This window comes from Macaca fascicularis, chromosome 20 (assembly GCF_037993035.2).
Source record: "Macaca fascicularis isolate 582-1 chromosome 20, T2T-MFA8v1.1".
In the NCBI taxonomy this organism is placed as follows: domain Eukaryota; kingdom Metazoa; phylum Chordata; class Mammalia; order Primates; family Cercopithecidae; genus Macaca; species Macaca fascicularis.
Genome location: NC_088394.1, coordinates 74,106,020 through 74,121,047, shown reverse-complemented (window position 1 = coordinate 74,121,047; position 15,028 = coordinate 74,106,020). Strand labels below are relative to the sequence as shown.

General features: G+C 40.2%; 1 protein-coding gene across 7 annotated transcripts in view; it reads right to left on the bottom strand.

The window, feature by feature from the left end:
- Positions 1–15,028, bottom strand: part of WWOX (WW domain containing oxidoreductase) — a 1,124,793-nt gene that overhangs the window by 1,014,629 nt on the left and 95,136 nt on the right. The window contains exon 1 of one of the 7 annotated variants that reach the window (XM_074026755.1): positions 11,338–14,618. The exons of 5 other annotated variants lie outside the window; for them this stretch is intronic. Coding sequence is in view for 1 of the 2 variants with exons in the window: in XM_045381901.3 (XP_045237836.2) it covers positions 14,662–14,691 (30 nt within the window). In the remaining variant the exon portion in view is untranslated. Of the gene's footprint in view, positions 1–11,337; positions 14,692–15,028 lie in introns of those variants that run through there. One more of the 7 variants, XM_045381901.3, reaches the window with a different exon arrangement.

Genomic DNA, 15,028 nt, shown 5'->3' with positions numbered 1-15,028 from the left:
CTGTGACAGCGCTAGACTGCCAAAGAAGCAGAGAGCTGAAATGTTCCCAGCAGCTCTACAGCTGAGGCCAGGTGCTAGCCTCTGGAATGAGGCTGGACTAGGCAGGGCAGTTCCCCGCCCCGCATTCCAAACAGGATGCTCACCTGCTTGCTGCTCCCACATACCTTTCCCAAGTACACCACATAATAATAACAAAAGAATATGATCAAATAAATAGAGCTCCCATGATTATGTACCATGGTAGCAAATAATTAGAGCTACCAGGATCTTAACATGCATTATCTCCAGTGTCCAAAACATTCAGCTCAGAGAGCGTAGGTGCAGTTAATGACAGAGCCTGGATTTGAACCACACTCTTTCCACACCATATTCTGGTCCCTCCCACTCCTGCAACCTTCCTCCCTTCATGCATTTTCTTTGAGCTCTTCTCCCTGCTAGGAAGATCTTCTCCAATCCTAGCTCTGCTGCAAAGCCTGGTTCCCACTGCAAAGTCACTCCCTGTTATTCATTCTCACCCTGAACTCTTCCTTCTGGAACCACTTTTCTACAGTGTTGGAAACAGAGTTAGCACACTGATTCTAAGCACACAGTCCAGCAGCCTAATTTTTCTATGTTTCCAAGACGTCAATGTTATCTTGACAATGCAGCAGCAGCAGCAGGAGCAACAGCAACTGCCAAGGTCTGCAAGTGGCTCCAAGACGCTGGGGACTTTATTAAGCAGTTCCCAGGTGTGATCGCTATCTCTTGCACTCATACACTCAGCTCAAATGTCACCTCACCAGTGAAGTCTTCCCCAAGAACCTGACAAGACCAGTACCCAGCACACAGTAGGCTCACAGCATGTATTTGATGAATAAGTGAACAAAAGGAAGAATGAATGAAAAAAGCTCTTCAAAGTCATGCCTCTGGACTCCTTGTGATGTGTGAGTCCCCTGCCACAGCCATAAGAAGTCTCAAGCGGTTCTACCATCACCTTTTTGAGAAGTAACACCCACCCTAGACTCATGGGAAACTGGCAGCGTGGGAATTAAACTCAGTGTCTGTTCTCTTCCACGGAGCGGCGCCAGGGCCAGAACCCAAAATAAATTCCTTTCAGCCCTCTAGCCTTTCAGTAGGAATATCTGAAGTATCTTTAATCAAACTTTAGAGGCTGAAATTGCCCACAATTCTAGAAATGCCTCCAGTTACTATGGATTTATCAGTGAAGAGAATGAAATAAAGAAAATTTGTTTCATAGTTAAAGCCAAGGCCACTTTATCCCAGATGTACTTAAATCACTTAGCTCTTAACGGAATCTTTAACTATAAATATACTAAATTTGGTAGTAGGATAGATTAACTACAAAAGGAAATTAACACTGCCTTAGAGAATGGAGATAACATATTAAACCACTGATAGGCTACTTTTAAGAATTATAACTGGGTAGACCTAACATTTTTAAATGGATATTAGAGATGATGAAATGCCACTCAGCCACCCTGTGAAATGCAATTGAATTTACATTGATTAAGGAAAAAGAGGGGAAATCTAATATTATATAAAGCCTTTCATTAAAAACTTTAAACAAGCCCCAAAATGACTCCTTAGGAAACAGGTTTTGGGTGACTAAGCAGTGTGTCATTAGCCCTCTGGTGAGAAAATGCAGGATTTAGTTCCACATGAGAGAGAGACAGAGAAAGAGAGAGAGAGAGTGTGTGTGTGTGTGTGTGTGTGCACATGCATGTGTGTGCCGGGTTTCAATGGTGGGTAAATTAGCACTTGCCTTCCAAAAAGACCAGCAGCAACTACAAAAGTTTGCAGGGCTTTGTCATTAGCCTGTTTGCATTCTCCAAAACAAACTGACAGTCTCATGATGCAGGACATTAAAAATCCTCAGCGGTATCGACTGCCTGAAGCCAATGCTTCCCCGTTAAATACAGCGCGGCTCAATTAAGAGCTCTTCAATATACAATTTAATTTTTCTTTCATCTTGATCCACAGCCTGGCTCAAAATGAGGAATGTTAGAATAGATGTACTTTGAATATTGAAGCAAGTCTTTATAAATAAACCTATCACCCTTGTAATGATTTCTGTCATAACATGACAAAATAGATGAAGCTCAGCGTCTGGAACCTCACCTCACACGTCATTTTTCCAGCATCACCAGGACCTACAATTTTTTTTTTTTTCTTTTTGGCTTTTCTCGTACTTTTTTCCAGTTATCTTTGAATGACATTCTGCTGTTTGAGAAAAGTTTATCCTTTTTTCTTTTCATTCCCTGTGTGGCAATTCTTCAGAAAGAACGAAGAAAATTACTATTCTGCTACTTACATGTAAGGGAAAGCAGGTAACTTATAAATGAATTATGAAGGTCTTACCCTTGGAAAGACATACATATTTCATCATAAATGTGATCCATTACACTTATTCTACATACAGTATTTATATTTATACATGATTATTCAAGGTTTGGTTTTTTTTTAATCTCCACAAGCCCATACTTTCAAAAGCAAATCTGACATTCTCTTTTAACCTGTAAAGCTCAAAATAGAGGTACTCCCAATTGACCCCACATGTATAGTCGCTCTGGATGGAAGGTATTAGATTTACAAAGAATACAGAGAATCACGAGATTGCTCAAAGGTGTACATATTATACAGAACAATGTTCAGATAGCTCCATGAGCTTGCTATGAGTCAAACAGGAAGATGTTTCACTTTGGACCAGAGACAATTTCTTATATTGAAACACATTCATAAAAAACAGACTTGACAACAGTTAACACCTTGGACAGAACTGTGTAGCACTGACGTGCATTTGTGACAGCTGGCTTGAGCTAGATGAAGAAGGAAGAGGGCTCTCTCTCCTAAAGTGGATAAAGTATCAGTGGAGCAGCCTAACACCCGTTCCCTTTCTCATCAAATCATTCTAGTTGGTCTTTTCCGGCTGCAGAGGTCCTTGCTGAGTTGGGACCTAAGGTGACATCACAGTCACATCACGATGACAAATGTAAACTTATTTAAAATGTACTGGTTTTAACCCATTGTATTTGATTTTATGTTATAATTTATAACGTTTTTTAAAAATTCAAATTGCATTTCATATTTTTCAACTCGTTCACTCCCTATTTACCATGAAATAGACATTACACATAAATGTGCATATGTATATACATTCAAATACAACCATTCCCAATAGGAATTGACAAAACCACCCATATTTTAAACACACTCCTTCCATTCTTACTCTTCTTTCCCCAGATGCTGCACTTAATATTATTTGGAAAGAACTGAAAAAATAAATAAATAAATAAAAAGCTGTAAGACAATTTTTAATTGTCAGAGATGGAGCACTTAGAATTTATCGTAATTAACTAGTCATTATTTCAAATAAGAACATTAATTGGTATGTTCAGAAAATCTGCAGCATTGCAAAATTTAAAATAAACATTACAAAGATATCATTTACAACTAATCTATATTTACCACTGAAGTGAGCTTCAAACTATATTTCTTTCTATTATGATTTTATTGGCTACAGCACACAGTAAATGGAGTGTGTTATGCACAGCTTCCTAAATACCTAAATTTATAAAACCCAATTACATAAATTAATTAGGAATGAACGCATGCATTTGTTTGCAACTGCAACATATTAAACATGACAAAATTAATAAAGAGACCCTAAAAGAAAAAATAATGCCACATATTCATTTTCCGTAACAGATTTTTATGAGATTTAATTTGACTTATCTAGTCCTAAGGGTCATGCCTCTTAATAAATACGCAGTGTCTCACCATTTCATATATATATGTAATGGTATGTTTTTATGGCTCCTAAAGGACCAAGAATATATAAATTCAAGAGTATTTATTTCAAGATTCAGAGACAGAATGGCAAAGAATTACTCAAATGTTATTTCTATCTTCCTCATCTCCGACATTGTTATCAAACACAGCTTTTTGGTAATTAGAGTGATTCACCATTACCTAGCTTTATTATAGAAAACATCCAGTAAAACAAGCTTACTCTGAGCTCCACGAAGGAATAAAACATTGGCATATGATCAAGCTAGTCAGAAGAGTACTGTGAGGTCGGATGGAGAGATTCATGCCTGTAATCCCAGCACTGTGGGAGGCCAAGGCAGGCGGATCACCTGAGGTCAGGAGTCCGAGACCAGCCTGGCCAACATGGCGAAACCCTGTCTCTACTAAAAATACAAAAACCAGCTGGGAGTGGTGGCAAATGCCTGTAATCCCAGGTACTCAGGAGGCTGAGGTAGGAGGATTGCTTGAGCCCAGGAAGTTGATGCTGCAGTGAGCTAAGATCATGCCACTGTACTCCAGCCTTCCAGCCTGAGCAAAAGAGCGAGATTCTATCTCAAAACCACGGCGAAAAAAAAAAAAGCATTGTTGGAAACAGACCCCGCCTCTTGTTTTTTTTTTTTTTTTTTTTTTTTTTGATAGGGTCTTGCTCTGTCACCCAGGCTGAAAATGCAGTGGCACAATCACTGCTCACGGCAGCCTCATTATCCCAGCAATGCATTGTTATCCTGTTACCGGACATAACAGATGCTACATCTATTACATCTTCAAACTAAAGAGACTCTGAAACAAGTCACCAAAAAAGAATCCGTTCTGCTTCTCAATTAAAGGAGTGAAAATTAAAATGAGAAGCTACTTTAATCCTAACAAAGTAACAAAGATTACCAAAAAAAGAATAAGAGAGATAATACTTAGTGTTGACAAAGATGTAATAAGACGAGCCCTCTCAGATAATGCTGGTAGCAAAACTACTTAATTCACTTCTGGTAAATATTTGGCAACATCTATCAGGGATACGAAAATTATGTATACATTTGAATCAAATAATTTTTAAGATTCTATGCTACAGATATGTAATAATTTATGTAGAAGAACAGTCATCAAAGCCCATTATTTAAAACTGAGGAAACAGCATCAATACATACAAAAAGAAAACACAAAATAATTCGTGGCATCTGCCTGGGATAGAGTAGGTCCATGTGGGTGATTAAGAGCATTATATTTTTAGAAAGTGGGCAAATGCTCATAAAACAGTGTTAACTGGTGAAAATGAGCAATAAGTATTACCAGCAGACAATGCAGAATTAATCCCAATTCTCCCTTTCCTTAGTCCTCTGGCCCTGGGAAAATGACTTCATCTTTGAATGCCTGAGTCTCCTCATCTGCAAAATGAGGATAACAAGGAATCTATCTTGATGAAACGCTATGCAGATTAAACTTTTTAATTCACATAAAACATTCAATTCTCAGTAAGGGAGAGGTATCATTAGCTCTTATCATTATCTTAATTTTGCAACACAGAAAAGACTAAAAGGTTCTGAAACCCTACTTTGCCACTTTGTTTTAGTTGTGCGACCTTGGACGTATTCCTTAAATATTGCAGTTGTCTGAATAATCTAAATACGTTAGTTGTCTGAATAATCTAAAATACGTTAATAATTAACACTCTAGTCTAAAGGTAGTTCTGAAGGTGAGAAAAGACACTCAGCTGAATACTCTGAACCCTGGAGGTTCTCAATAATGATTTTCATAACTATTAATTGTATCTACAAAAGTATTCACCAAGAACCCCTTCAGTCTGAAACGAGAATTAAAAATAGAATAGGGTAAAATTCTAAATGTTTGATGGAAACACAAAGTTAATATTTATAGATGGTCTCTCAGTCCTACTCCAGTTAGTAAAGCAACATCAGCTTAGAAACTTCTCTCAGTCTTTCTCCCATCTTTCGAAGGTAAAGACCAAAATGGGGTCAACATTTAAAGTTCCTAATCTTAGAAACCCTAAAACACCAAGGTACTTTACCTTTACCTTTTTTTTTTTTTTGCTTCTAATTCTTCTCCTCCTCCTTTCTAATGGTTGTTCCTTTATTTTAACAACTAAAATACTTTTGCTGGGAAATTTAAAGAGAAAACAAACTACACTTCGATGACAGGCTCATTTCCAAAATTATTTATTTTCACTCTGGATTGATATTCCACTACTAATAACTTCAAAGAATTTAGCACAGCTGTTGTTATATCATACTATACCTCAAAATCCTGAAATGGTTCCCAGTAGAACATAGCATAAAAAATTTCAAACTCCTTTGCCTAGACATTCTAGATCCTACAAAGACTTCACCTGATTTCTTCTCTTCTTCCACTAATCGTCTATTGATAAACACAATGCAATGATGAAATAAAATACCAGCAAGTTAATAATGGAGAGAGGAAGGGAGGGAGGAAAGGAAGGAAACAACAAAAGAAAGAAAGAGAAGGAAGGGAAGGAAAGGAGGATGAGAGGATGGGAAGAAGGAAGGAAGGGAAGAAGGGAGGAAGGGAGGAAGGAAGGGAGGGAGGGAGGGAGGGAGGGAAGAAGGAAGGAAGGAAGGAAGGAAGGAAGGAAGGAAGGAAGGAAGGAAGGAAGGAAGGGAGGGAGGGAGGGAAGATAGGTGTGGGTGGAAGGATGGATGGTCGGATGGGTGAAGGATAGGTGGGTGGGTGGGTAGATGAATAGATGGATAGAAGGAAGAAAACAAGGAAGGAAGGACGTATGGATGAATAGATGAATGAACAGATGGATGTATGGATATATGAAAGGGTAGATGAGTGGGTAGGTGGATGGATGGAAGGGTGGATAATTGGAAAGGCAGACTGAAGTGTGGATGGGTGGGTGGGTGAGTGGAAGGGTGGGTGGACTGGCAGATGGATGGATAGATGGATGGATGGGTGAATGGATGAATAGACGAATGTATGGAAGGGTGGATGGGTAGGTGGGCAGATGGACAAATGGATGAAGAATGAGTGGTTGTGTGGATGGACAGATGGATGCATGGATGATTGGATGGATAGGAGAATGAAAGGATGCATGAATGAACAGATGGGCCAATTGACATATGGATACATGGAGTTTTTCTATCCTAACTTATTGTTTTATGGCATTTTTTCTGTTTGTCTACCTACCTCCCCATCTCTTTTCAACAGTAATAATTCTACTTCCAACTCTTTCACAAAGTCTTCCATGACCCCCCACATTCCATCCCCATCACTGGAAAAGATTGCTCTGTGCTCTGAACTTCCATAATTTTTATGTCATCCTGTCCAGCTCACCACAGAGTTCTTTAACAACCAACTCCTCTGCCTCCTGGATTTGAGCTTCTACAAGTCAGGACTAATTTAAGCCCCATGTTCATGTCTGCCATAACACGGCGTCTTCAACAAAACAGTTTATTCATTCATAATTATTTATTAACTGATTGGATATCCCAAATAACTTTTAATTCTTCTTTTCAACATCCACAAGGCAAGAATCTAGAATTTAAAATTCTCTATTCTCTGATCTTAGAAAATATGGTGGTCTAAATTTACCTAACTAATGGCAAGGACGTAAGACATAAAAACCAAAAGGGTCTAACTTTGCTTCCATCACAGACTTGCTGTGCAATCTGAGACTCATCTTTTCTCTCCGCTCCTCATATTCCTCATCCCAGTACCCAGGTGTGTAATCAGGTATTTCTCAAGGCCTTCCCGCCTCTCCAATTCTGCAGTCCCATGATTCAGATGGCAACAGAAGGCACCCACTATGGGTCTAACATTGTGCTTCTTGGAACTAAAAATCAAAACAACTGAACCCACGGAAATAGAGAGTAGAAAAAATGGTTACCAGAAGCTGGGAAGGGTAATGGGGTGTTGATGGGGAGGCGGGGATGGTTAATGGGTACAAAAAAAAATAGAAAGAATGATTAAGACCTACTATTTGACAACACAACAGGGTGACTATAGTCAATAGTAACTTAAATTGCACATGTTTAAATAACAAAAAGAGTAATTGGATTGTCTGTAACACAAAGGATAAATGCTTGAGGGGATGGATACCCTATTCTTCATATGTGATTATATCACATTGCACGCCTGTATCAAAACATCTCATGTACCCCACAAATATAAACAACTACTATGTACCCATTAACATTAAAAATAAAAAATTTTTAAAAAAGAGATTAGGGTTCAAAAGAACAACAACAACCAAAAAAAAAAAACACACACTGGAGGCTCTGCCCACATCTAGTAATAAACAGCTTTTCACACTCTTGTTCTCTCCAAATAGGAAGCCAGCTGCTATGGCTCTCAAAGACCTGCTCTTGCTACGGGTAGTACAAACTGTTCTGCCTCTGGGCAGACAGTGCCCTCACCACCTGCCCCGTCACTCTTCTCATCATTCCTGTCCCTGGAGTTGAGGGGATGGCTGACAACATGTCAGTGGCCACACCATCATGTCCAAGCAGACTATAGGGACACACTTGTTACCCATCAACTCTCCAGAATTGCAAAGGTTTCAAGGCAGCAAGCTTCCACATTCACTGTTGACCCAGGTCCACTCTCAAAAGCCATGCATAGGGCTTTTTCCAGGCAAGGTCTCCTTTATGTAATCACACTATGAAAAAGGGAGGAGAGCAAAATGTGATTCATCTGTCACTACTACACCAGTGAGGAAAATCACTAGCATGTGCTTGCCCAAGACCTTCTTGAACACTGAGCCTCATTATTTTACTTGCTCCACCATCCCTTCTCCATCTAGTTTTATGCTCTCACCTATCCATAAGTTCCTCCCCAGTTCTCCTCCCAACCTGTGGTCGCAAGGATGTTAACTGACATCTCTTGATCTTGCCTTCATTTTGCAGATGGAGACACGGACTTCTTGTCAACTAAGACAAGTTTGCCTAATTATATTATTGAATATGTTTTATTTCTGCCAAGAGAAATATATCGAATATCTCCCCATAAAGACACAGAGAATTTTGCCTTTTCCTTCATAAACTTCTATCCAAATACACTCAAAATATTTATTATACAACTTAACAAATTTCTCTTCTCCATTGAAACATATTTCCCTTTTGAATGAACCTACCCATCATTAAACTTACTTAATATTGATTCATCCCAGAACATGAGCCAGTGCTGCCGTTTGCCAAATATACTTCCCCAGTCATCTCCTTAGGGCCCCCAAACCATTGCAGGATGGGCAGGCAAAGGTGGGTGTCTTGATTTTGCGCTAAGTCCAACAGAAGCACAGCGAGGTTAAATGAACTCCGCCAGGCTCTGCCGTTTCTCACCTATCCTCAGGCCTTTTTCTTCCCCACCATCCAGCCTTACGGCCTTTACTTGACCTCCCCTTTCTAAAGACACCAGTTCAAGGATAGGCTGAGGCAGGAATATGACTGTATTTTGTTTTCCCACCATAATCCAGAGGGTCTAGTTCTATTTCCTTTACTTGGTCCTTGGCAGACAGCCTCTGCAGGAACTGGCGCTACTGAAATATGTTTTTATTTTCTGTTTTGACCTTCTCAACATCAGTTATAGTGTTGAGGACAAAATAATTGCTCATTTATTCACCTATGCTGTTCCAGGAACTATTCCAGGAATTCAAGTGGTAAACACAACAAATGTCTTTTCTTCATGGAGCATTTAAAAAGACAAAAACAAAAAAACAAAAAACCACCACACTATGAAAAAAACAAAAAATTACAAATATAATGAGAGGTTGAGCTATTTTTTAAAGTGGGGACACAGTACAGAGACAGAGAACTGGGGGGGACCCTATTTTAGACAGTGTGTAAATACTGCTAACAAATGGATTCATTCTAAGTTCCTGGTACTCCAGTCAAATGACATTTCTTTCCCAGTGAAATTTTATTTTTAAAATGTTAAGAGCTGAAATACATGCACTTACAAAAATGTTCACCAAACAGAAAACTGATTTGACAAACAGATCAACAATCAAGTCAATGAATGTGATGGTTACAACCGAGGTCTAGATGGCTTTTTTGAGATTCAGTTCTTGAAAAGATGACTAACTTAGCTGTGTTCCAACAACCTAAGGCTTAAAATGCATAAAGCCAGATCCACTGAATTTAAAAATCTGACCAGCTACACACCTGGAAAAGGAAGGGAATAGAAGGATGAGGCATGGGCCAAGGGTTTGGAGAACCACCCTTCCTTCATTCCTTCCTTTCTACCAGAGGCCTCAAGGTCATGGCATGTTGGACCAGGACCAACAACTCTTCCACATCAGTAATCTGAGCCCAGCCTAGAAAGGAAGATGGGACAACAGTGTCCTTAAGACATTACTGGTCTGGAATCACCTAGGTTTGTGGGGAGACCAGAGGCCATGTCAAAATTATTCCCTTATTTAGCAGGTTTTCAGCCAGATTGCAAGAACAGGATGAAAGAGGCTAGTAAAAGCTTGGGAAAGGAAAGAGGTGGTCACAAGTAGAGTTTAAAGAGGAAAAATCAAAAATAAAATGAAGGCTGGATGTGGTGGCTCACATCTGTAATCCTAGCACTTTGGGAGGCCAAGGCAGGCGGACTGCCTGAGTTCAGGAGTTCATGACCAGCCTGGGCAACATGGCAAACTTCTGTCTCTACTAAAAATACAAAAAAAATTAGCCAGGCATGGTGGCACGTGCCTGTAATCCACCTACTCAGGAGACTGAGGCAAGAGAATCACTTGAACCTGGGAGGCAGAGGTTGCAGTGAACCGAGATCACGCCACTGCATTCCAGCCTTGGTGACAGAATGAGACTGTCTCAAAAATTAAATAAATAAATAAATAACCCAAGGAACGCCCAGTGAGGGAACTGGGGGTCCAGGAGAGGGGTAAAGATGAGCTTAAGTGTGACTTAGAAATAATCCCAGAAACACAACCTGGTAGGCATGGCTGGGGCAGGACTCTCTTCTAGAAGAGACTACATTGTTTTGGAAAACTATTAATACCTACTTCTCTCTTGCCTTTTTTTTCAACCTACTACTCATTTATTTGGCTTTGCCAAACATTTATCATTTGAGGTCTTAGTTATCAACATTTTAGACTTAGAATACAGTCTCAGAATAATCAAGCCCAAATCATTAATACGTTCTGGTCATGCCTTCTCATGCTTTCAATATTCGCATAAGCTTAATAAGTTTTCCTTACAACCTTAGCCTTTCTACACTCCCCATATAGTAATGTTATATTAATTTGTCTTCTCAAAACATAAGTGTCTTAACAGACAATCATTTTGGTTCTTAGTTGAAATTCCTTCCCTACTTCAATGATCACAGAAGAAAAGGAATATGCTGCCACGTTAATGAGTACATTTTAACACCGTATGACAAAAACATTTTATTTTGATGTTTCCAAATAGTACAGTCCCCTCCATCCAGGGTGGATTAATATGGGCATAGTTACAGACCAGAAATGTTCATATTCTTTTCATGTCTATGTTCCTTATAACTGCTTCCATGAGAGTAAAGAGACTAGCTGTGTCTATTTAAAAGGCAGAAGTAAATGTTTACCTTTCAATCAAAAGCTTCTCTTCTGTTTGCCGTCCACTGTGCTCCCATACCCTCTCACAAATAAAATGAAAGGAATTTTTAATTGCAAGAATGGAATTTGGGAGTGACGCCTCTTTTCCCCTCCAGCACAGCCCATCGTGAACACCCAGGGTCCAGCACATAGAACCGAGTGGACGGGCCCAAGACAGAACTTGGTGACACTTTCTATAACCAGGTTCACCTTGGGCAAAGGCCACCACACTCTAAAATTAATCCATCTCTACAGATAACAAAACTTCCCCCAGGGCCTTAAACAAGGAAGTCAGATCTCCCAGAATGCGGATTAACTGATTAAAAAAAAAAAAAAAAAAAAATCAAGGGAGAGCACAGTATTATTGATGATATTAAAAATTTTTGTGACACTTTCTGGTGTAATGGATGCTCTGCTAAGCACCTGGACAATACCAGTGTGAGCCCTCACAACATTTTACATGCTGGGAAACTGAGGCTCAGAGAAATCAGACATCTAAACCAAACCTTTGTTTTTATTCCTTTTCTCTCTTTTTTATTCCTTCCTCCTTTCTTTTCCTATTGTTGTCAGAGCAAATGCCCCAACCTTTATAGACACCCGCTAAAAGAACTGTCAGCAGGGGGAGAGGAATTAAAACAAACCCAGACAACTTAGCAGCGAGTCACATGAAAATCAGAAGTCTGGAGAGGAATTTTTAAGCTGCCTACTATGTGTGGAGGGGATCAGGGTCAGCGGCCAAGGCGACAGTCAGCAAACATTGCTCCTTCCGGTTTTACAGCTGACTCGATTCGATGTATGGCCTTAGAAATCTCTTGGCGACACTCAGTAACTTAAAAGAGGAGATATAAAGAAATGCATTATTTATTTCCTCCCTTGCCATTCCCACAGCTTTCCAAAGAAAATTAGGTTGCGCATTGACTACCAGGTCCTTGGTGATTTCTACTGAAGCCACTACCTTTGCAGCTCCACACATAAATCTTTTTCCTACTAGGAAATGGCTCTTGTTGCATACATTAGTGTTTTCCCTCATGCCATTGATCGCTCCATCCAACAGCCTGCTTAGTCTGTCAATGACTCACTGACAGTGAAATCTACAGACATAAATGCCATCAGCTGCTGGATTCGGACAAGCGAGAAGAGGGATCTTGGAGTTGGGAACTCAGCCTCAGACAGACATTCACAAGCGTGATTTTTTTATGGGAAAGGGGTAGGATGTCAGGTATACGTGACACAGACATCTGAATAAAAGAAGATCATCTACTCAGTCTCAGAAATAACAGGTGAGACGCACTAAGGAGATTCAGAACCTGTACCCTTTAAGCTGCTAGTGAGCTAATGGCATGCCACAGTGCTAGCATCTGGTAGAGCATAAAAAAGAGAAGAGCCCATGAGAACACTGGCTTTCCTGGGTAGTACAAAGGTCATGATGCCGAACCCGCAGAGCAGGAAATACAACACAGGGAAAGATTAGTTGGCCCTTGGGTGAGAAATTTCTAGATGGCCATAGTGATGGACATCTCTATTGCTTCTCATCTTTTGCAGTCAATCCATAGATAATGCATGGGATTTTTTTTTTTTTTTTTTTTTTTTTTTTTTTAAAGATGGAATCTTGCTCTGTCACCCAGGCTGGAGTGTAGTGGCGCAATCTCGGCCCACTGCAACCTCCACTTCCTGAGTTCAAGTGATTCTCCTGCCTCAGCCTCCCGAGTAGCTTGGATTACAGGCATGTGCCACCACGCCCTGCTAATTTTTTGTATTTTTAGTAGAAACGGGGTTTCGCCGAGTTAGCCAGGATGGTCTCCATCTCCTGATCTCGTGATCCACCCACCTCGGCCTCCCAAAGTGCGATGCATGGGAGATTTAATTATGGGTACAGAATGGAAGGTGAATGTTACGGACCATGAAAAAGCAGAACTATAAGTAGCAGAAGTCACGGGTGAAAGGAGAAAAGAAGAGGTAGAGGGATTGATCAGGGCACCAAAAACCTCTTCTGATAAGAGAGGGAGTAAAGAACTCCCGGAGCAAAGAACCGTCCAGAGCAGTTTGAGCAAAACTGGAAACAAACATGTATATATACCATTACATACATGTATGCATGTGTGTGCGTGCATATATATATATATAGAAGATAGTGACATATACAAAATCTACAAAATCTGAAGTTACAAACATAATGGGAGGAAGGAGATACAACTATGGAAGATGGTAAAAATGAGTTAAATCCCTGTCCACAACAGCAAAAGTCATTAGATAGTGCCTGAAATCAACAGCTGAAGAAGTGGCAGTTTAAGCACAATCTTAAGACATAGGAAGCAGAAGACACGAGTGCATCACAAACAGAAATCTCTCCTAGAGGTTGCCTTTGTTCATCCCTGCAGCCAGCATCCAGAGAAACACTGGCATACAGCTCATTCTCTGTCATTATTTATGGAAGGAACAAATGAGTGGACAGAGCGGAGGGTGCAATGGGAAGGGTGAGAGGCCATAGCTTGCTGTGGTTTGTCTCCTATAACACTGGATTTTTTCCCTACTGCTATCAAATATTACCCTGCATGTGTATTGGGTGCGGGGGAGTGGGAACGGTGTCGTTTTTGTTTTTGCTGGTTTCATTCTAATTCCTCTGGTAGGAATCCAGCTCCCAGGATCTTCTCTGAATGCTAGGGATGTCCTCCATAAAAATGCAAGATCTGGGAATCAGTCTGGAAGTAGCTGCATGACCAGACAAGCCTGGCAGAGACCCCCAGAGGCACCTGCCCCAGGAGCGAGGAGGCAGCCTCAGACTGGAGACCTGGAGCATAGACGCCTGCAGGGACTGGATGGCTTAGCCACTGCTACCAGGACACAGCAGCCACTTTTTAGTTAAACTAAAGTTGTAGGGAAGAGGAATGAAAACTGCCCTTTTCTCCACCATAACTACAAATTTGCTGTAAAAAGGAAAGGAACTGGAAGAAATTAAAGAAAATAAAAGAAAAACTACCAGTACAGGGAAGGGCGAGGAGTAAGTGACCTTGTCAGTTTCCAATGAGCAGTTAAAACATATGGGGGCTCTGTTTTCAAATTCTGCTTCTGCCAAGGACTCAGCAGCGTGGCCTCGGGCAAGTCGCTCACCTCCTCGCCTTGTCAATATGTCTTGATTGCACTGCCATCTTCCTCATTTGTCAAGTGAAGACAGTGACATCCTTTTCACAGGGTTATTAAAGGATTAAATCAAATAATGTCTGTAAACGTTTGGCATGCAATAGAGATGCGAAGTGTTATTTCCCTTCTCTCCTTCTCTCCTTGGGATGAACGCTGGAAAAACACATAGCCTTCTGTCACAAAATGAGTTTACTCACAGGTAGTTCCTAAAAGGATGGGAGAAAAGTTTCATGGTAACGTTTACTAAGCTCAGATTCAAACTGACCTCAAAACATATGAAAAAAAAAGTTTTAATCCCAAAGACATTTTGATGTACAGTCTAAAAAGTTACAAAATGTAAAGCTCAGTGGGTACTTAGCTGAATTCTGAAAAATCATATTACATCCATTATACTTGATGTGGCGCGGTGGGAGGTAATTAATTTATAGATAGCACCATCCACGAGGTGTGCTCATATTAAAGCTGGGTGTAATATCGTATTAGAAACTGTGGTATATGGGAAAGAGTCAGGTGGCTTTGGAGTCAGATGGTCCTCCATCTGGA